This window comes from Parus major, chromosome 6, assembly GCF_001522545.3.
Source record: "Parus major isolate Abel chromosome 6, Parus_major1.1, whole genome shotgun sequence".
NCBI classification, from domain to species: domain Eukaryota; kingdom Metazoa; phylum Chordata; class Aves; order Passeriformes; family Paridae; genus Parus; species Parus major.
In genome coordinates this window covers 16,485,685-16,510,286 of record NC_031775.1, presented here as the reverse complement: position 1 = coordinate 16,510,286, position 24,602 = coordinate 16,485,685, and the positions used below count along the sequence as shown (strand labels likewise).

The window sequence follows — 24,602 nt, the reverse complement described above, 5'->3', positions numbered from 1 at the left end:
GCAGCTTTAGTCACTAGAATGAAAAGCCATGCTAAATATATAGTACTTAAAGTATTTATTTAACTATGAAGAAACTTAAGTAATCAAAATTGCTTGGTTTCATTCAAAACAAGTGATTTTATTTTGCTCATGATCAATTAAAAAAGAACCGGATTCACAGTGATATTGAACTCACTACAAACCTTTTAACACAGTTGAGGGTTAACTTCTAATAAATAAACAATTTGCCAGCAATTGATAATTGACATATCAAAATTCAAGTATTCTCTCTTTTTGTGTTCTTTCCCTGTTTTACAAGTGTATATGCCCTATTGTAAGGATGGCTGTTATGTAATATGATCATCCATTTTTGCCTCTTGACTTTCACAAATCATCAAATCATTTAGAGAGCAGCATATGTTTTTTATATTAGTGCTCAGTGTTCATGCAATTCCTAGTTTGTTTCTTGTAAACAACACTAAATGACAGTCACCCTGCACCATAAAATTCTTTAAAACCTTGATTAAAGCATTTAAATGTAAAAGTGGAAATATTCATGCTAAGCTAAATTTCAGTATTAGTCAACGGTTTGAGGGTAAGAAAGGGAGAGACTAACCAACAGTGACTTTTTCTTAAAAAAATCCTACTCCCACACACGAGGAAACTGGGGTTAGGAGAGTAATTTAAAGTTAACATCTTGGTCACTTTCACCCCAGCATAAATATCACTGGCTTCCAGATACCATTATAATGAGAGGCTAATATTAGAACTCTTCAAAAATATGTGTATTGTTTTCTTGGAATGAGTTTATTTTTGAAGCCATGTGAATCTTCAGAAATTACTAGGATGTGAAAATACACTTGCATGTACAGTTTTGACCTGTTCTCTTGCTCTTTGCCTGTTAATGTATCTCAGCTGGTTTCTCTTTTAACATTCCAAAACTTCCAGTAGCTTTCAAAGCTCAACTTTTCTCAAAGAAAACAAGCTGCTTTTCCTTTCTCCCCACACTCTGAACTCTGCACAAGCTTGGTAATAGATTTAAAGACACACTGCTCCAAAATGGTACAATGGCAGCATACTGAATCTCAAGTGTTGTTTTATGAACTGCCAGGAGACGAAAGAGTGTCTGTATGTCAGTGGAAATTTGGAATTTCTTGTAAGCATTTAATCTTGGTTGTCAACAACATGTCAAGGTCATTGACTTATAAAGCCTTGAAACAAAAATATTTATTTATAGACACTTTAAATATATATTCTGGCATTTATTTCACTTCAAGGGCCACGCTTGTTAACTACTGTAATTTAAATCTCAAAAATTGGTAGAAAAAGTTTTTTTCTAAAGGAGATTCATATATATTTATATATAGTGGAAGAGTCATTTCAATGATATTTGGCATCATTTTTATAATGACACTAATTTCCCTGCTCACAATTAATTTGGGTCACTTCAAGAATAGACCACAAGGAAGTCTGTTTCACATGCATTCCTGAAGACTATCTAATGCTATAAAATCAATGCCAAATATACTAAGAGCCAAATTATAAAATCTGAATGCTTGGAATGTTTGAGAACTTTAGATGTAGACACACTTCAGTGGCTACTGTGAGGTGTCAAAGAGAAAAAGATTGGTATTTATATTTATGAAGATTCCTCACACTGAAAGGGAAGGGAAAGATGCATATACTGGGTACCCCAGGACCTTGAATAAATATGCAGATCCAGCATGAAATCCAAATAAATAACTGTTTGTGTGTACAGACCAAGCAGCAATACAGAAGTACAAAAAACACAAATACTGTACCACTTACATACTGACAGTGTGTGGAGCAATATATACATATATGAACAGGAACACCACAGCTTTAACGTCATATGTTGAGTTCTGTATTCAAAACTAGATCTCCTTTTTCCTATCAAAATCATCCAACACTTTAACATCTCTCAGACAGAATTATGTCACTTGACAAATAGGTCATTACACTGTTAAATTTCCATGTAAGAACAAAGGAGGTGGAAAACTTCCAAAGAACCTTTTCCTTTGCTTCTTTCTAACTGACACTAACCGTTCAGGTCTTGACAGCTAAAGTAAAAGGAAATCAAACCTCTCAAATTAAGTTACTCTCTACCTTGATAGCTATCCCCACAACATCTATCATCCAGAAGCATCATTAGCACCAGACATGCTGCACTGACAGAAGGCATTGTTGATTGCATTAAACCAGAAAATACTTTAATTAAACCATTTAAGCATCCTAACAAGTTTATTGGCATCCCAGAAAGGCAGGGGATATTGGGGTATGGGGGAGGGAATGCTCTATCTACAGGCTTTCAAATTTCCAAACTGAGAAAAACAAAGCGGATGTTTAAATCAAATATCCTTAACCACTTTGTGGCCAAGTACTTACTGAGAACGTTTGTAAAGCTCTTTGTGTCACTGGTACACATTGAATAGTACACATTGAGTTAGTCTTTGCCCTTTCAAGATGTGACTATCAAAATCAGAGGCTGTTCTGGCCATAAACTACTAAGCAGCACCATGATTTCTATCACAGAGCAGGAGAGAGATACTCTGTTCTATACCTGTTCTTCTCCCTTAGAAATCTTCATCCAGACTCACTGCTGCGACCCAACACAGGTTTTGTTCATACTTTGAATAAAGACATTTACAGACACAGTAGTTGTTTTTCTCCAGGGGCAGAAACAGTTTCTTCTGCTTGAGCCAGAGCCACATGTTGCATGCACTACTGGTAGATAGTCTTTTCAGCACATAACAATTGTGAAGGCTGAGTTCTTGCAGCAGTTTAGGCCTGGCATGTGTGCTTCACAATAACACAGTCTTAACTGTGTTCAATCTTCATACCTCTGCTGCTTACCTAAATTATCGCTATTTGTGGTGCTTTGTTGACTGCCAGCCAACACCTTAAGGCCTACTTTTCACAAAGCTATTTCAGCCACTGAAATACAGCAGCCATGCTCTTGCTGCTGGAGTCAGGGATTACCCACTATTACTAATATTGCTTGCTGGGGCTGAGGTAATATGAATCAAACAAATCAAGTGCTCATTTTCAAGATGCCTACAGAAATAGATACATGACATACTCATGACTATGTGAATTAAAGAGTATCTATACAGCATAGCTATAACCATTGAGATTATTGAAGTCTAAACAGTGGAACTTAAAGCACTATCTCAAAAACCTAAACCAGCATCAGAGGTACAGCAAATGTATTCCACTATCCAGGGAGTACTTTCAAAGTCAAGTAGCACATTTGTGTGTGAGCATTTGAAATTGTTTCTTCAATGCAGATACTCAAAGAGCTTATGAGGTGGTTTATTTCCAAAGAGAAGATAGCCAGCCATCAAAGTGTTTAGGGTTGACAGGCATGTACTAAGCCACATTTGGTTTCCTGATTCAGTAAGAGTATTTATTCTTATAATTAAGATTTGCTACTTCTAGTTCCCTTTATGAAATGTAATGTGCTTACTATTATGCAGATGTTCTTTCTTAATCTTTCAAGAATATATAGGTTTTGCTTTTAAGACTGCTGTCAGAGCTTGCTTAACTGTTGCTGACAGCTTCTGTCATAGTGTTTGCTCTGAGAGGTAAGATGTTTCTCATACTCCTTCTCTACAGCTTTTCTTGGCCACAGCTGTTTCCCAGAACTTCTTTTTCTAATTGTTTTTGTCTAGATGCAGAAAAGCAGAAGGCAGCTGATTCTGCAGGCAATGTCAGCAAGGAGCACATCTGCACTGTTCCCAGGCCCCTGGCCAGCAGGGGAGAGCTGAAGGTCCAAAGTCACCCACTTTCTGTTCCCAACAGTTCCCAACAGCCTGACACACCTGGGCAGCGCTTGTATTTAGTTACTTGGCTTGTATAGCAGCAGTTAACTAAAATTACGACTTAACTTTCCCTAAGAAAAAGAGTTCTTGCCAGTCTCAGCTACCAGAGACCTGGGAATTGATTCCTGATATGCTATTTCCTGTTGTCATTTTCGGTGTCCCTCATGAGAGCAGGATGGAAACAGTTAGTAGCCAGAACACTGAGGTTTGTATTTCAGTGCAATGCACAGAGCATCTTGCACCGACTCAGCCTCAGCCATTGTTTACAGACATTACTCTTCCTACTAACTCAGTATTCAAATACTGAAAACACCACCACCACAACCATTGTAGCTCTTGCCTCCTCCCATTCCCTTAGTAAACAAATTATATGAACTGAAGGGACTTTTTCATACCTGCAGAGATGTCTGCTCACTTAAGGAAATACCAAATAGCAAATCCAGATTGTTTCAATAGGAAAGATGAACCAGAAAGGAACTGTGCATGATCACACAGCCAAGGGACAGTCTTTGTTTCCACAGCATAAGCTAGACACAGAAGGGCACCACTCGACTCAAATCACCTGCATGCAGTTACTGGAACAGGACTCAGGTAGCTGGAAGCAGCAGCTGGCCTCAGACCTGGTTCAGCCCTGACAAAGTCAAGATTATTAACAGAAGCTGACAGTGTCAATTCTGCTGTATGTCACCATTGAACTGGGTCAACAGCATTTTGCACTCACACCTTGGGCTGAGTCCTGAGGAAAAGTCAGTTCGTAAAGCATCAGGTCTGCTTCTATGCAGACTCCTCCATACCAAGGACATTTCTGCAGCACGTCCTGTCTCAGGTGACTGGCATTTTGACTACAGACTAGAAATATTTTCCAGGCCTTAATTCTTAGATGTGTCCAAAAATGGAACTTTTGACACTTCAGTATTTCCCTTTCCTCTGATTCAGAAGGAATAGTTGCAAACTTTACATAAAAGTAAAAATAAAGTGCGTTGGAACCACTAAGGCAGTAATGCTTACATGCCTCATTTGATCTTTCACCTTATATTGAAAAACTTGAAAATTAATTGATTCAATTCAACTTAACCAAATTTGTTTATAGAGTCTTAACCTTCAATGAAGTGAAAGAAGCCTTGAAAAACAACTTGTTTTAATTGATGAAGCATTTTTAGAGAGATAAATGGTTGCACTAGAAGAATTTCAGCTGGCCCTTTCTAATTTTCTTTTCTCATAAAAAGAAATCAGGCTTCCTAATCTTACAGCCTACATCAGCAGAGGCTCTGCTGCTTTTTTGCTGAGGCTGAATTTCTGGTGGTCACAGTTATTTCTATATGTGGTAATTTCCTTCCTCTTTCAACAACTAAAACTCAATTTGCTTAAGCATATATTGGTGCATTACTACACAGATATGGGAAATGGTTTTATTTATTGTGTTCCAGTAAACGTCCTTTCAATAAGGACATGCAAATACAGAAAGAGCTTGGCTCACAGAACGTTACACTGTCAGTGAGGAAGACAGCATAATTTTTGAAAGAACCTTGGAGACCTCTCATCTCTCCAACATTTCACCCTACAACTAATGGGGATGACATGTTCTAGGAAAAATAACACAACCTTTCCCATTGTATGCACTATATAAACAGATTTATATTGCAAATCAGTCCTTACTGACCATCTTAGAACAAGGCTCCTTCTGCAGCCAGCTTTCAAGGAGAAGACCATTCATTACACATGTGAGATGGAGTAAAACAGGTTCAAAAAGTCTTGGACAGTCAAGTATGAGCAAACAGCTCCTGGGGTATACAATAGGTTAGAAACCCTAGGTCATAAACAAATATATCATAGGTGGACCCACTCATAGCACATATAAGAATAAAGGGTCAAATAGTTTAATGTTTCCTTGAGCTCTTAATGTGAGATGGCACTATTGCAATAGGCAGTTTCCTCAGAACAATGCAAACCACAGGGGTTCACTGAGCTACTATTGAAAGAAAACATCTTTCAGTCGAGACAAAAACAGGTTTCTAGCATCTCAATAGCTAAAAAAGTGTGGTGAGGCAGTACAGAATCCTCAGAACCATACAGCTCAATGGATATTAAACTTTATCAAATAATTCCAAAAAGCCCTTGGTTTTAATTAGAAGTGTTAGAGCAGCAATACTACAGACAGATCTCCATCAATATAATAAAGTAATTCCAGCTGCCCTCAAGAATGTTAAGTACTCTACTGCTCCTTCCAGCAAGGGAAGCATCTAGATCTCAAACTCGCATTACATATTGAACACAGCTCTAAGTAACACAATATTAGACTAGCAGTTTTTTAGTTAGAAGCATGTCTGAGGACAAAGTAACAGCAGCATTCCATGATGGATGACAAATCCACAGCACACCAAGAAACCCATCCCCAGCAGTGGCACATCGTGAATATATTCCCTTGCTACCGTCACTGCCAGCAACACAACTCCATTGGTACTATGCAAGGTTTTATGTAAGCCAAATGCAGAGACAGCTGCTCTGAAATCTTAGAGATCTCATGTATATTAACTATTCTGGTGCTACTAGCATGACTTATGCTTCCACAACTTTGGAAAGGCACCGGTGTCCAAGAGATAAGAAGAAGCCCCAGGGAGCGCAGACAAAGTCAGAGAGACTCTGCACATAGCAATTGGCCTCATGTCATTGCAACCGCTCCCACTCAAGGCCCAAAAGGTCAAAAGCTGATTAGAACTGTTAAGCACCTTCACTGGATTACCAGGTTCAGGACAGACAAGATTGAATCTCTCAGCTCTGGCTGGCACAACTGTTAACAACTAATCTCGTCCTTAGAGAGCAGCTCTGCAGCAAACAGGATTGCTGCTCAGCTCTGCTTTCCCACTAAAGCACCAGGCTCGCCTATCTGAAATGACAGCTGCTGTTTCTTATACCACCTCTACAACTGTGACTCAAGTCTCATTGCAGAATGTCAACATTTGTGTTCAACAAATATGATTCACCATGTTTTGAAAGTAACAGAAATGGAATGATAGAGGCAGCATATGATTCACCGCAGCCTTGAAACTACACAGAGCTATGTTGAATTAGAATTATGCTACCAACATTTTTTATCTCTGAAATATTTGCAACAGTTATTATGAATAGAGAAGATTGTAAAATAAACACTTAAAACCAGAAATTGACCAATATAGTTTGACAAATCTTGACACAAACCCAGAGAAAATTATCTATGATTTTTTTCCCCCCATTTCTAGTTACACTTTCACTGAAGCACTCTTGCTTTCATTCTTCCTTTAGGTTTTCTTTAGGTCTGTCTTCACCCAGTCTCCTATTGCTGATCTCTCTCATTTCATTATCTAGACTTAAATGATGCTTTTATATTTTTCCATGTTCATTTTAAATTGCACCCTTTGACTGTAGGTATGGTGCCCCTAAGCGACATTTTAAAAATAATTTTTAAAATAATTGATACTTCATTTTTGCATATCTTTGCTTGCTCTTAGCAATTCATATATTATGTATATAATGGCACTGGAGGCAAAGATAAATTAAAGTTTCTGTGGGGAAGGCATCATGCAGAGACTTAGCAAGGGATTTTTTTTTCAAAGCCACAAAAAACATAAGATAGATAAAAGAGAAAAATATTTTTTAATGCCCTTTGAGTAAAAATGTGAATTCAAAATTAACATATTAACCATGATTCAGCAAATGAAGATGGGAATTATTTAAGCACATGCCTATATGCTTTATCAATTCAGAGCCCACATCTTGCCTGAATTCATGTGAAATCTCATTTTTGGCCATAAAATTCTGCTTCCTCTCCCAGAGGAGCTTACATTTGTGAGTAATGCCACACCTGAGAAACACATCACAGCTCTGAGCCCAGACTTCTCCAGTTCATTTGTAATAGATCTAAGATTGGTATTTGCCAAACAGTTTCCCAGTTGACCCTGAAGTTCTGTAACTCTTATCCTTACCTTTTTTTAACCCTCTTACCCCTTTCAACCTTTTCTCCTCTAGCATAAGGCCATGCATTCAGAGAGATGACCCACAACCTGGCGTTACATAAGTGAGATATTACTAAAAGAAGCAAGGTTTAGTTTGAAGTAACCTATAACACCCAGCTAAAGTACAGGGTTGTAAATTTAATATGTAATATAGTTACAATCTGTAAATCTGCTCTGCAAACTCGTCTCACTGTACAGCCACTTTGCACACAAAGTGCTATTGCTACCACTAGATGTCAGTTTTACACACTTTAAAATGGCCAATTTCCTTAAAAATAGTAGTTTGCCGTTCACAACAGAAATAGCTCTCTCTTATGTCATTCTTTCTGAACTGACCTTTAATTTTAAGTATCTCACTTTTTATTTACCTTCTCTCCACTTCTCCCCCAGCCCCTCAGAGCATAGCTCTCCTTCATTAAAGAAAAAAAATAAAAAAAAAATCCACTATGCATTTATTCCATGATTTTCTCAGTCTGAGACACTGACAGTTTTTGCCAGATATCACTGACAAAAATCTGTATCTCAGGTTGTGTCTCTAGAGGCCAGCACTGAAATCTTACTTTTATTTCCCAGAGATATTTTTATATTCCATAAGGACACCTTTACTAAGAAATGCCAAAGTAATTACAGATAGGCTGCCCTGCCAGTTAATAAGGGATATCACTGATATGACTTATTGCAGTTTTATGATTTTTCAGACTTATACTGACCACCCAAATGTAGATAGTTTTATTTATACTTCTAATCTCTGCCTCTCAAAAGTCAAAAATGTAGCCATACATTCCTCCTAATCTCATACAAAGGCTCTTTACAGGAGTTTTTCTTAAGAACAGCTTTCATTAACTAGTCTTAACATAAACTTGGTCATACTGAACACAGAACTTCCATCTTATGCATTTATCACAGCAAAATGGAATTGGTTTTTGTGAAGTAAATCTGTCCTTATTCCCCCCCCACAAAGAAAAATCACTGAAGAAAATTAGGAGGAAGTCAAATTCAGTATATATTATTACATTCAAATATATGTACACATACACAAAAACCAACAAACATCTCCAGAGCTGCCTATACTCAGAACTGGAAATGTTACAGAATGCAGCTCTGAATTTATAGAAGTTAATGACAAGGCTGTCACCTTACTTGAAGCTGTACTGCCCAGAGAGTGACAGTTTAGCAAGCAACACACTATGTTTGTTTATCATGTCAAAGGAATCCCCTCACCCTCATTCACATCAAAATCTGACATTTTCCAGCTCCTACTGATCCTTCACAGCTGTCCTGGATTGTTCAAGGTATTCTTTGCACCTGCAGCTGTAACCATCTCATATGAGTGCTTGCCCACCAGAAAGGGCTGGAAAGAATGGAAGGGGAAAAATGTACTTCAATGAACTTCAAAAGAGAGTTGGAAATACTGTATCATGCAATCAACTCTTTCAAAAACCTCCTCCAAAGACATCTGAAAACTTTTTTTAGGCAGCAATTCCATTGAAACCATCCCTGTGCACAATCTCAGTAACCGTGAAAGATGGGCAAAACAACTCCAAGGCAAACACAGAATCCAAAACACATCAAGTCGCATGACTGCTGACAGCAATGTTCGTGACTTGGGAGCCTTCCTTAGAGAAGTGCTTTGCCTGGGGCAGATGAGGATGTCCTCGATGCTACATGTTGTGTTGCAGCATTTTACCCCATTCTCTTCACCTTCCTACCACACACTATCCCTTACCCACCTACCAGGCATCCCCAGGGCTGCAAAAGGCCCTAAATCCCACCCAGCCGAGGCACATGAGCCACCCTCACCCACACTGCTCCCTTGCCAGCACATGCACAGAAGCAGAGCACCTCAGACACACCAGATCCTCTGCATGTACTGCACAGTCCCTGGGCATGAGCCAGTCTGAAGGTCTCCAGACAAAAATTCACAAAACCCGCTTGTGTGTCCGCAGCCCCAAGCTGTACACATCGTACCTTCTCTTTGCTTTTGATGCAAGGCATCTCCTTTGTCAGCACCCATGGTGGCAAGCAGCTACAGCAGGATAGGCTCTGGTCCAAGACATGCTTCTGCAAGTAAAGGAGCAAAGGACACACCTCAAGCACTTGCACTGCCACAGCATTTCTCTTGCTCCAGGATGCTATCTGCAGAACATAGCTGGTTGGCTTGATCTGCAAGCTAGGAATTTTGGTTACTCTGAGCTACTGAACTAAGTGAGTTAGTGAGAAAGTTGATGTTGGGTGAATGAAGCAGCCAGTAGAAATGAAGAAATCAACACCAGGCTAGAAGAGAACAGATTTTTTTAATATGCTTTCTAAATTGTGCTCTAATATAAAATTGTAAACATAAAAAACAAAACAAGCAAAACAACAAACCAAACACACAAAAAAACCCCAACAAAAAACTAAAGAACAATCTGTCCTTTTATTTCCTCATTGTGTATTTGGCAAGTCAAATCCCTCCAGGAAAGAAACTGCTTTAACTTCTTCTTTATCACACATATTCACTTGTAACTTATTCCATTCATGCCAATATGAATCACTAACAATGTATATCATAAGCAACAACAGAAGCAATGGTTAATTAAAATCTGGAAGCATTAGTCATCTTCTTACAGAAGCTACCATGTAATTTCAGAAGTGTTGAGTTTGCAAGATATTTTTGTATTCATTACTAGGACCAGAATTCTGCTGCTAAAGAACAGCAGCAGCTCTTAGTTTCAATCAATAGTACATTTTATTGAAGAAGGGGGGGAAAAAAAAAGCTTTCAGCTGGACCCATAGATATCAATCATCTCAAACTTCAGTGAGACACATAGCTTGATCCCCTCATTGACAATTGTCCCAGGGGAGGAGAAATAGATTAAAACTCTCTCAATAAAACATTCCCCAATAAAAGCATTGCTTAGATCCATGGCTTCCTTCTCTACCAAGCTCCACAGCAAGTTTAAAGAGTGCCTGATCTGACCACACACACAGAACTTGCCTGTGTGGAAAGGCAGCCGTGCTTAGGCAGCACATTCCAGCAAACAGCATCTTGGAAGGACTCAAAGTTACACAAGATATTTCTCTGATATCACCAAGCCATTATACCCCAGCAATCTTTACACACACAAGTAAATGTTTAAATACTCTGTTTTGCAAAGAAAAGGGGGTGAACAAGAATCAAACCCTTGCAACAAAAAGCATAGCTGCCTCCTTCTCCTCCTCTTAGTTAAAAAGTGCAAGAGGAGGTGAGGAAATGGCCCTACTCCTGCTGGTCATTGATATGCAGAGGCAGTTTGGTGAGTCACCACTACAGCTGATGAAGCCAAAGGACCCCGGATGGGCCTTATGGCAATCACACAGCTCAATACAGTTTTAAATTTCCTCAGGAATTTGGTGATTTCTAGATCTGCTGGATCATCTGCTACTTACCATACCCACTACATGTAGATACGCATCTGCTTTTTGTTACAGTATAATTACAGGCTAAGTATTAAATGCAGGTGCTTCTCTACTGTCTGAAATGGCATATTTTCACAACAAATATGTCAAAGAAATGCAGAGATTCACTGGAATTTAAATATAGACCGAGGAAATATGTTTTCTCTGAGAATGGATGCTCTCCACTTGGTCTTCTCTCATACACTTATTAGTGTCTCCATTTGTATGCCTGATACAAAACCATCTATCATGCTGATGAGATGGTGAGAGAAAAGGCAAAATAGTTTGGTTTGGGGCTGATGGCTGGGACATTATTCAGAAATAAAACAGATAGATCTGGGCAAATATCAGTCATACCACAGTGAACTCAATATCCCTGAGTTCACTGGGAAGTTTCTATTTCAGAGATTTCACATCCACTACAGGTATGCCTAGGAAGTGTCAGGAAATACACAAATTAATTTGCTCTTCCCAACACAAAAATAGATGGAGAGATAGAATTGCATCTACTAAATGGACATGTTTTCAGCCTGACCGACACTCTGCTGAAATCTATGCTGAAAAAGGGGGTATTTTCGCATTAGAATGTTTCTGGACTGAAAACATGCAATCCCACACTTGGTCTTAGTACAATCCAGAGACTTTACTGGAAATTTTGCAGTAAAGAAAAAACATAGATAAAAAAAGGTTTTATTTAGAATAATTTAAAACTCTGACTTGAGAAGTTTGCCTGCAAGCTGCTCACTAATTTGAACAGCACAATACTGCATGAACTCCTTGTTCACACTGAGGTGAAAGGTATAGAGAGCTACACAAACTATTGAAATCATTTGGTGAAACTCTTTCCAGTACCTGCGTTCACTTGTTCAGCACTAGAAGGGGCACTTTATGTGCCAAGGTAGCACACAAAAAATTCTATTTCTTTTTCATCACCATCTTTTCATGGGTTGAGAAGTCATGCAGAACTTTAGAACAAGAACAGAACAAACATGAGGTTAATCATATCCCAGCCACTGCTCAAGTATCTTCCACTCAGCCATTGTTATCCTAATCTTCTGATTTGAGTGAAAAAAATGCAAAGAAATTCTGTAGTGAAGAGACCATGTTAAATGGCTTGCTTATCACTTCTTGAATGATTCATTAACCAGCATAATTTAATCTGCCACATGCCCAGTAAAATTCCAGTTTAGCAATGTAATGTGTGCTACCAGCTTTCTAGAAATATTACAACAGTCCAATACCAAAAGGTTAAGCATTAACCAAGATGAGGCAAGCATGTAGCTACAAAACTAAAAACTGTTTTTTCAGATCTTTCCTTCATTCACTTTTTAAAATATCATGTATTTCACTTCTTGAATTGCTCTTGACTAAAATGATCCTCATTTAAACTATAAAACCTGGTTTTTTTTCAGAACGCATCAGATCATGAGCTGAGCAGATTCAAAACAATGCACCAGCCGTAAGTGTCTCATTATTTTCATTTCCCCACTGAATGACAAATACACTTCTGCTCTGCCAGTTGCTCTGTTAATAAATCAGGAAAAACAAGAATTGAAACCTCCTGCTCACGTGAACTTTAACATTAATTGACGGGGGTGGGACTTCCTCAGGATTAGGAACCTGGAATGTTTACAAGAGCTGTGGTTCAGGATCAGCTGACAGGAAAGTCTTCTGCAACAGATGCTGGCTGTTATTATTCCTCAGAACAAAAAGGGACAACCAACCATAATATTAGTAAAAGTAAAAGTTCAACTTATTCCAGAACACAAGGCTCTTTGCTTGTATTGTAATTGAGATCAAATTTTCAGAATTGGTTCATCTGCTACTTAGGGATTCATTTAAGTGATCAGTTTAACAAAGTACTATGTTGAAGTAATTTAAATGGAATTTAAATATAGTACTGAACAAGCAAATATAGATATAACAGTTGAGAAATGCCTTCATATAACTTGTGAAAAATCAAGTTAATTTCAAAACATATCCTTAATGTTCAAATATATTATTTCTCTTGCAGTACTACACAGAAATAATATTAGAGAATTTTCTCTATTAGCCAGTGAAACCAAGAAGGCTTCAGTTTAATATAGTTTGTTGCTGTTCTTCACCTAATGGTTGTTATTATTCCATGTAGCTTTCCCCTCCCTAACTAGCTTGGAAAACATTGGTCTATTTACAAATTGTTTTCTGAATTCTACTCTATTGGTATGAAACTGGATAAACTTGAAGGCATTTTTACCCAGAAAATTCCTATTCATAAGAATTCATTGAGAGCATAGGTAAATATTCTTCTGGGTTTAATTTAAGAATTGACTAGATGACTAAAAAAAAAATCAAAGTATTTTCTTTCAAAGCACTTGTCTAATGGGGCATCATTTTGAGAGAAAATGTAGAGAGAATTAATATAAAGTCAACCAAGGATACATTTTCTGTTTCTGACATACATGAATCTGATCTACTGCAATATTGGGGCAAACAAATATATTGAACTGAAGCCAAGAGTTGCACTTCTGCTGATGAGAGCATTCAAGCTTTCAATCCTCAAATTGTATATTGGAATAACAAAAGTGTTTTGCCATATGAATTCTGTATCCAGAGCATTAAAATTCCTTAAATTCACAATGTGGATGTCATATCCTTAGTACCAACTTCCAGTCTAAGATCTGTCACTCGTACATCGTACTACTTGCTATTGCAAAAGCTGCCTGAGTTTCTAGCACTCACAGTTTACCTGGAGACAGCCTACATTGATCCATCCACCTCAGACTAACCAACCTGTTCAAGCATGTTCATGCAGCAGGTTATTTATTCCCCATGGACCAAAACACTGAGCATAGATAAACAGAAAATTAATAATTTCCAGACAAGGTGAAATCCTGTGTTTCTTCTGGCAGTGGTCAGGGCTTCAGGTCTCTGCCTTTATGAAAGTTTCTTCATGAGGCTTCATTAGGCAGGAGTTTTCTGACCACCAGCAAAAGCTCTTTGCCTTTCCCATTCTAGTTCAACACTTGGTATTCTTGTCTTCCACAAGATTTTGCATCTACAAGGCTGTAGAGTTCAAGGCTGTAGATTTTGCATCTACAATCTCTTTGAGCTGGAACACATGGTCATTCCCCATTCTGTGACATCTCATGACAGGGATACCAGGAGCAATCTGCAGCCATGCTTGGGTGTGCTTCCCTGCCCTCTGCACCAAACACCTCCACTAATTTAATGTAAGGCCCTTTTCCCTCTAGGCAGTACCGTGCTTGCTCTCTAAGGGGAAAAATTATCTGGGCAAAAAGACAAAATTATTTATCTGGAGAGTTTATCATAGTAATTCTGTTTTGATACCCTTAAGTAAACTTTTTTTGCACTACACTTCTTATGAAGTCTCTTACTATATACTGTTGGGTTCACTATGTCAGTGTTGGCTTGACAGCCTAATGACAGCTCCATATGAACTGGTTCCCACCCACACTTAAAGCCACAGGTCTATGTACATTGTTTCTGAGCAACTACTGGATATTAAGGTGAAATTACCAAGGTGCAGTCTCTACTAGTGTCTTGCCCTACCCCTGAAAGACAATAATGAAAGATTTTTCTTTCCCATGTGCTAAACAATGTCATAAGAGAGGCTGCTTTAAAACACAGGACAGCAGAGTATTGAGTCACTAGTCCAAATCCTCTCTGGAGCTGCCAGGGTTGTGCAACAAACTGCTCTCTCAGGTTTACACGTTTTCAGCAATCCTAACAGCATGTTGAAATCTCGAGCTTTGCTTAAAGCCTTTTCTCCTGCACAAGCCCCATTGTATTTTTCACTCCACACAGCAGACTCAGTTGATAAACTCTCACCCTGGAAGCCTGAGACCACCCAAAACACTGAACTAGTTCACTCTCAAGAGTGCCAGTACAACTGCACTTCCCAGGTACTTCCATGAGAGCAGTTTCAAACATCCCACTGATTAGTCACGGGCTCATTTAGTCAATGCTAACATTTATATCAGGGAGAACACTATATAGAAGAACACCATACTACATTCAGGAGCACTTTTTAAGAGAGTGTAGGTACCATAATCAACCTCATACCACAGATAGATGAGAATACTGGAACTTAAGGCCTTTCCAAACATGCTGTCTTGCAGGCAAATAAGATCAGTATTTACAACTGTATTCAGCAAAACCCAGCATACAGGCTGTAACTCAATTACAAACATCCAAAATTTGGAAGCATATCTCAAGAAAAAAATTTAATTACAGCTCCATCGCCTCAGTTTAGATATTCCAAGACTTACAGTATCAGATGTTTATGCAGAAGTTTTTTCATAATGCTTTCAGCTTACCTAAGTTTCATTTTCCTAGGGACCATGAAATTAAAAGGCTGCCTTTATAGCTAATGTGATTAAAAATTCATCCCAGATCAAACTCAGAATAAATTTTGCTCTCAGCTCAGGAGCTCCGGGGAATGCTTTACAAAATCTGGACTGAAATCTTTCATCACAAAATCAGTACTTTCTATCACATGCAAATTCAGAAGCCTGTTCTGGCTGTGACAGATTACCAACTAAACGAGAAATCTTCACCTGCAAATCAGGTCTGAGGTGTCAAGTCTTGAGTTTACCATTTGTATATAGCAACACGCAGTTATGGAAGATCCTGGGTAATAAGTGAGCTAAGTTGCAGAACACATAATTAAAAGTTCTGTTTAATTATGGTGTGGGCAGCATTTGATCTCCTTTGCTTGAAATAAACATCTATCAATTTTCACTTCTGTGAAATTTATTACTTTATTCCACCAGGATTTTATAGCATATGCAGAAAAATTAGCTATGCTTAAATCAAGTAAGTATTCTGTAATTAAGAGTGATTTCTAGGTTAGTTTCTAACATCTTTTTGATTTGATTTGATCATAATTTTAAGAACTCCAAACTGAAATTTTCCATCCTTGCCTTCCAAGAATAGGCAATGTCTTTTCCTGAATCATATTAATAAATTCTCAGTTGTAAGAGCTGTTAATACCAGGAAAGTATGTTTCTCATGCTGATATGCTCTACTTGAGATGTCTGAACTTGCATAGTTCAAACTGCAAGAACTAGAAATGTTACACATTAACACCTTTTTTGTTCTCTACTCACTTTTTTTCTTTTATTTCTTTATTAGGAAGGCAAACAACTCAATGTGGAAAATTCACTTTTCAGCTTTTACACAGATCTCAAAACTTACATACACTTAACCAAAGACAATTCCTAACAAAAATATTAATAAAATTAATGAGATTTTGTGGTTTAAGCTACGACAGATTTCTATGACAACTAAGGCGTTTCCCTAAAAAAATAATAATGAAAAAGAGCTTTTGCTGTCTCTTTACACAAGATCCAGCAGTACAGAAAACTTGTCTTGTTCAGACCATCTGCATTTGGATTTTCCTCACTCCATAGAAAGCTTTGAGCTATAAAACAAAAGCAGTAGACAACTTCCAATGCCTGGTAAGCAAGATTTTCCCATATCCTTGGGACATACTATAGTGTTTTCTTATTACCCTATATCCTGTAAATACCAGTCCTGACTCAGGCTGAAACTTTTCTATCTAAATACGCAGATTTAGTTCCTTGCTTTCTTTACATTTTGTTGTAGCTTAAATGCCACTAAAAATCTCCACTTATTCCCAAAACTCCAAAAGGCCAGGGCTGGAAATTCAAAAAATACCTCTTTATACAGCAAGACTTCCCAATAAAAAATGATTCCTAAAAGAGACCAGAACGGGTACATAACTCTAGTGTCACAGAAACATTCTATAGGACATTATAAATATTCCAAAGGAAAAAAAGTATCTGAATTTTACCTCAAATCCCATTTTTATGCATTATATAGTCATTTTTAGCATATAAAGTCTATGAGAGAAGTCTTCCCAGCCATCAAATACTTAGAGGCATCCATTGCCTGAAAATTAGAATGAATTCTGAATATTCTCCTGTTCACAGGAGGATCTAGGAAATTTTTGTTCAGCAAAACAATGCCATCCTGCCCTATTTTACAGCAGCAGTAAATATTACACTTCTGCAGCAGACAGGAGGCAACAGACACTTGCACTGCAGCAGTGCCTCTTCCATCCTGCCATGAGCAGTGGAGACCTTTGCAATAACAGCAGTCACTCGGGGATAAGGACAGGCCACCTCACAACTAAGGAGCATAAAGATGTAGCTAGAAACCACATTTGGCAGAGGTTATAGAGAGAAAACAGGTATCTGTATTCACTGGAGAATGTAAATTAGTCTTTGAAAAAGATTCAAGAAATAGTAGCAAAACAATTCTCTCAAAAGGTTAAAATATACAAAAATGCACAAAATATACAAGTCCCGAAATGCAGATATTTGCTGGGGTCTTCCTGCTTTTCAAACAGCAGAGGAGGCAGTTCATTTGTTACTGTGCTACAGTACTGCAGGTGTGGTTAAAGTGGGAACTAACTTGCCAGGGTTTAATTCCTGTGGTTCTGTGTACTGTATTCCTGCCCCTGGGCTGAGCAGAAAAAATATATAACGAAAGGTTTTCTTTATGTGCATACCACTGTTAGACTGAATTATCACTATTGTAATTTTGAGGAAGGCCTCAGGGTTAAGATATATTGTCAGTATTGGAGGGATTTTTCCCATGTTTCTGAAAATTGCATCAGGGAAACTTGAATGAAATTAATTAATTTTGTCCCTTCTTATTGAAAATAATCCCATTCTCAAACATATTAAATACCAGTTGATATTATCTGGAGGTCACCAAAGAACTGATAAAGTATGAAGATGTCAGAGAAAATCACAAATTATCTTCCCAACACCCTTGATGCCATGATGGAAACCAGTTTCAAGCTGTCTGAATATCATTTTGTCCTCCTTTTCCCAGTTAGGAAAGCACAGAGGCACAGATGCTGCAGCTTCAGCTGCACTATGTACATAATGTATTATATATCACATATAAATCAGTACAAGTCTAGAAGTGTCTCCAGAAACTCCAGAGTCTCCTCTTCTTCAGCCCCATGATTTTCCATTACATATTAACATTAATGTTCATTATTGTTCAGGACAGTTTATGAATTAGAAAATTATAGAATTAGTGAAACTTGCCCAATCAATTTTCATGCTACCCTACCATCCTCAGCCATCTATGGAATATCATGAGAGGGGGCAGGGGTAACAGTTATAAGTGCTTCTTTAATATTGAAACTATGCTCATTTTTAGGGACTTTCAGTAAGATAGATCAGAGATAGTTTTTAATAAGAGTTAGACAGACTAGAGACCTATCAACCCTCTTTGAAGAGCAAGAGTGGATCAGCCTGCTGGTCCAGGGGAGGGACTGTAACATTCAGCTTCATGTCACTAAGTTTTTGTGAAAGTAGAAATCTTTCCCTTTTTCAGTACTCTAGACCAGCCTAAATAGCAATGGAATATCAGTCACATAGCAATTCAGTTTGGGTACCAAAAATCAAAGAAATGGGTCATCTGTTTGGGACATGTAAAAGAGCTGCTTAGGTTTCTATACAAAGCCAGAAGCAAAGACCAGAAATGAAAGCTGTTGTCCAAATCACAAACCACTTCTTCACCAACATATTTCTGGACAGGATCCCTTTCCTCCACCCTGTCAGTTGATGTGCTTTCTTTTTCTCTATTACGTGTCTGTACTCAGACCACAGAGAAGAGGTTGTAGTTTCAATTCACTGGTCTTTCTTCCCTTTTAGAGAATCATATCTGTTAGTCAGAAAGTGCTGCACCTGGGACTCAAAACCAAAGAAAATAACTTTTGGCTCGTTCAAGCAATGAAGTGTGAAGGGCTATTAATTTATAATCTCATTTTATCAGAATTCCACATGTACCCCAGCTCAAGTACACATTGGGCAGAAAACAGAACAGATGTCTGGACTCATTCTGCTCCAATGGCCCAAACTAGAGTCCTCTCAGTTTTTGGAAGAAATATATCACTTAATTTACAGTGTGTTATCAACATATATTTATGCTCTGTGTAGGAGAGACATTTCATTCTTCTTGCTTTAGACTAGCTTCTGTAAAACAAGTGAAAACACAACCTCTTTTGCTTTTGTATAAGGGTGTGGAGAGCTTCATTCATTAGTTCATATGTTTACGCTGTGATGTCACCTGGTCTATTCACTATTTGTAAGATAGTGGAAGAAAGTATTAAACCAAATCATGTAAGCTTCATTCAGTTCAGAAATGAGAAAAGAACAGGTTGAGATGATACTAAACAATGAAAACTGCATTACTTAAAAATGAGGTCATCAGGACAAGCAAAGTAGAGAAGTTACAAGACGAGCTGCAAGGAGAAGTTAAGGGACCATAGCAGGAGGGTCAGATGCAGCTGCAAGCCAGACAGTTGGGGCTGCAGCAACCAGACACTTGAAACAGCTTCAGAGGAGGCTGTTCAGTGCAGCTGGGCTGGAAAAGATGAAGTGCACTTGGTAAGAATGCCACAGCAGCCCCTTGTGCAACAGAATTCAAGACCTGAAACCCAACTGTCTGAAACCCATAGAATTAACTTTGCCAAAAATACATATTTCAAAGATTTGCCCCCACAAAAAATGTAGAAATTGTGTTCAGCATGAAAATAATTACCTTTTTACTAGCACCTTTCTTATAAAGTCCCTTTCCAAGAGCAAGCAATGGGAGGAATGTAGGATCACCTTAGTAACATCACAGACACTGACATGGCAGCACAATGCATAGCTGCATGCAGATGTACTGACACTCATCACCACATGACTCAAGGTACCAGAGAGCCTCTCTGGATAGATCACCTGTAACCACCTAAATAGAGACAGTATCATAATATACATATTTATCAAATTATTAGTCACGATCATCTTCATGCTGGCCTTCTCATTTTCAGTGCTTCAGAGCACCTGTATGCTTGCAGAGAGTGCAGTATAGGGACTGAGGAGATACCATCACACACAGGAGATGCTCAGATGCCAGAAGCAGGAACACTGCTCTAATGGATGGTGCACATGACCAGAAATGTCTTGTTTCAAGTTGTAGCTCTGCTACATCTTGCTCCAGAGACTGCTCAGCTGTCACCAGCTCCAGCACCATGCTCCCGCCAAATACAGTATAAACACACTTTGACTTTACAGTCTTGGTGTTTGTAATTCTTAGAAATAAAATTCAGGTATGCTCTGAATTCTTGAAGAGGAGAACTATTTTCAGGGCAGACTATGGCCAGTCTTTCACCACAGTAACAGCAGCTTTCCCACAGGATGCTCAAGTCCAGGACTACTCAGACCACATCTTGCAGGTTATTTTATCAAGCTCTTGGAGGACAGAGGGATTAAAGGAAATTCTCCACAGCAGGGAGGCAGGTCAGTCTCCCTGTCCAAATCTGTTTTGGTCTGGACTGAAACTGCTGCAAAAATTAAAATTGAACAGTATTACCTAATCTGTCTTTAAAAATATCTTATTTTATTCTTCCACAAGCCATCCCCGATTTTTCAAACCCTGACAATCTCTTTCTGTTTCTAATGGCCAAGAATTCTGGGAAGAAAAACAAAAGGAGATTTTATGTATTTTACAGTTCTTACACTAGCTTTTCTGTTTTCTATTCTCCTCTACCTACTGCCATTGCACATTTTAGGTACTCTCAAATTATATCCTTGACAGAGCATTAGGTCTCAGTTTCTTCTTCACAGTTCTGGCACTGAGTTTGATGGACACCTGCTACCACAGCTCTGTCATTTCTCCTATTTAGTTCCTCACTGCACAGTTTCATGGCTTTTTATTATTTTACCAAGCTGTCAGAATACAGACTATAAGCTAAAAATATGTTACCATTTCAGTTAACATACCTTACCATGCATTTCATAAGTGTAATCAATCCTTTCCTAAATCACTGATCTGGGTGATATAATTAATTACCTTTATCAGTATATTAGTTTCTCACTTCATTCCTCTGGCTCAGGGAATAACCTGAAGAAATACATGAGAATATTAGACATATGCATACTGTTGGTTTAATTAAGATACTACAGTTCAAGAACACAGAAGTAAAAGAACTCTTTGTATTGCTTGGAATGTCAACATGAATTACCAGCTATATTCTTTTTGTATTACTGGCACAAATATTGTTCACATATAGCCCACAAATAGATAGATTTTAAAACACTCTGAAAAAGAGTTCCAAAGTCAATTATTTCTTAATATTATTTTTTATTTTTAAAGAAACAGAAGTACGATTCACATGTATAGTCTTGGAGGTATTCTCTGCTGGATTGCCCCTTTCCAGGGATTTATTCAAAATTACTGATAAACCAACAAATTTTGACAATTTCCACTTTTAACCAAAAGCAGTACTAATTATGTATCATATACCTCCAAGCATTGGTATTTATTGGGTTTTCCCTTAAAAACAAGAAAAGGCAGCTAAATAAGCACTGCAAGATAACAAATGTAGCTAATTTCTGATCACAGACCTTACTGATGATGTCTTTCTAGCAATACTTTTCTACCATCATGAAGATGACTATTGTTTCATATCCTCTGCTATAATCACAATGAATAATGGGAATAAATCCATCAGGATTAAAGACGTAAATGCACCTGAACCAGTCTAAGACAAGCCAACACATCCGTATCCATCTATACCTGTCATGTACCTTGCTGAGTCCACAGGATGGAGCACCCGTTTCTGGGAAAGCACCACTTTCTGGGCAGCTTTGAAGTGTTGCTCATTCACAACCAATGCCCCAAGAACATTTTGAAACACAGCCCCACAGCATAGCTCCAGCACACACCCAGGCTTAGGCTTAGAACTCATACTACATCAAGCTCAAAATGTCCTTCCTCTATCACAGCATTTCCTTCTACTCTGACATCCTTGTGTATCAGCTTTCTCAAAGCAAAGCAGTTCTGGCACAGCTCAAAGCTGAGTGTCAAGGAAGAGAAGAATGAGCGAATGGGTATGGGTGGGTGCCTCCATACACGTGTGTGAGCAGTACGTCACTGCTGGGCTGGAGCAGCACCCCACAGACCACCTGAAACAAATGAAATTACACAGTGCACTTCGACTCAGGTAGTATCAGTTCCACCAGGAATGAGAATAATAATAGGAATCTATAATTTCTTTAGAAGCCTTATGATACTCTGAGTAGTTTTTTTCATAAAAGGAGCAATTCTCCTGTGAACAGAATGATGAAAGTTAACCGACCTCAAGGAAAGGTTAAGCTTGAAAGAAATCACAACACTCAAGGAAAAGATAACTTAAAACCCAGTAACTTCGCCCTGGAAGACTCTACTGTATCAGTATTGTCTTCCTATTTGCTAACTAATATGAACATTTTATAGCAAAAGCTATACAAATAACATACACCTTGTGAGTAGTTTCAAATTACAAACAGTGCATAGCAAACTAGTCTGCACTCATCAGTCTGTTTATAAACATAATCCTGACTCAATACCATGACCAAATAAACAGGACAGTTTCAAGTGTATGACATAACCCCAGACAGATAGCTACAATAAAGAAAAAGGCATTAAGTATCTAAATCTATGCTGCAGATGTTGGTAAAATTCACTAATAACCAGAAATTTAAAATCTTGTACAGCTATCACCTTCAGTGAAGAGAAAAAAAGTCAGAAACTTTCTTCAATCACGAAATATTTTAGATGGTAATTTCCTCAATGCAGTGACCTTCTTGTTCGCTATTAGAACACTATATAAAAAATTGCTAATTTTTTGTTGTTTTGTTAATAAATACAATGGAGTATAATGGATATTCAAATTTACATTTATACTTTTCTTTACAGACTTCTGTCATTTTCTTTCTTCATTTCTGACTTTTGTATTTTCCATTTGTATTTTAAATCTGAAGGGAAGTTGTTCTGGAATCCAGTGTTTGACAGTAAATATAGACTTTTTCTCCCAATATCCTCTGAGAGTGGAAAGATGCAGGATCATACAACCACAAACTTATAAAGTAACTCTGTTAAATGATGTACTACAGCAATCAATGCTTCACATTAGGATCTATAAAAATAATAACCCTCTCTGATATAGTGCTGGACTCCAATTCATCTGCTACAGTTTTGTGGTCTAAATGCAATTGAAGTTACCAACTGTGCAAACATATCCTTAGCAATAATCCACAAAATTTGCAACTGTAAAGAACAGAAAAATTTCATGGCTGGAGTTAAAAGTCTAAACAATTTTTCTCCACAGAAGAGAGTATTCCATTAAAGAGTTTATCTATGGTCATAAAATGTTCTCTTGCTATTATTTCAAATAGTAGTTTGATACCTATTAAGATAATATTTTCTTTCTTTAGAATGTCTCTTATCTCCCTGATCATTTTACTGGGAGTTTTTTGAGGTGTTGGAAGGTGGTATTTCAAATTCACTACGTTTTTTTGTGAGAAAGATTTTTGAAACTTTTTTTTTCAGTAACATCTCTGCTTCCAGAATACAGCGTCAGCCAATCCCAGTTATCCAGGAAACATGATAGAGCAGTCTCAAGCAGATGGAAACACATGAAAACAGAAAAGACTACAGACAAAATTATTTTTCCTGTTCTTAAGCAGGAATAGGAAAATGCTCAGGCAGCATAGTTCTGGTCACTGAATTGCAGATTACCAAACTGTGTGAGAATACACCCACCAACCCCTTTCCCTTTGGCTGTATGTATTACAGGCCAGGGTGGGAAAGAAGTAGTTTAAAAATTTAGGTTTTCAGCATTTTCCAGATACTTGAAGGCATTATGGTATGTGTAACAGCAGTATACAAAAATAACCTTATTTCAAGACATTTCTTTCACTTTGAAATTTTAAAAACTTGTGCAGCCTTTTGTCTGTGTGAGCAATTTCATCAGCAGGGACACAGACATATTTAGGCCATTCACCATCCATGCCTAAATGCTGACTGATGCTCATAAGCACCTACTGAAATGAAGGACACAAACCACTGCTTCTCCCTCCTCCTTCCCTGTCCTGAGTCTCATTCTCAATCTCAGGGTTTTTTAAAAAAACAGGATTTATCTCAGGGTAAATCCACATCCCAAACAGGAGGGTGGATGGGAAAGCAGACTTGTCCCATTTAATCCTACTGCAACAAGGGGTGAGGAGGGAGAGCAGGGAATACAAGCTCTGCAGAAAAGTCAGAAACAAGCATGGCTTGCCAGGCTGCACAGAACCCTGTGTCCCTTCCGTGATCAGTCTCCCTTCCATGGTTAGGGTCAGAGGGAGATTAAGCTGGCCATTTAGGGGTATCTCCATTGCAGTCACTCATATCCGCTGGAAGGGGACCAGATTTGCAGCACAAGCAGAGCTGTTCCCGAGTCACTGTGGGTATCAGCACAGGTCGCTGCCTGTGAGACAATCTGATCCCAAACACTTTGACACTGAATAATTAGTGTGTC

The 24,602-nt window shown here is 38.1% G+C and overlaps 1 protein-coding gene across 3 annotated transcripts in view; it reads left to right on the top strand.

The window, feature by feature from the left end:
- BLNK (B cell linker) overlaps window positions 1-24,602 on the top strand; it is a 90,472-nt gene that overhangs the window by 15,619 nt on the left and 50,251 nt on the right. For all 3 annotated transcript variants that reach the window (XM_015633028.2, XM_015633029.2, XM_015633026.3), the window contains exon 3: window positions 12,640-12,686. In XM_015633028.2, the coding sequence (XP_015488514.2) occupies window positions 12,640-12,686 (47 nt within the window). The remainder of the gene's footprint in view (window positions 1-12,639; window positions 12,687-24,602) is intronic.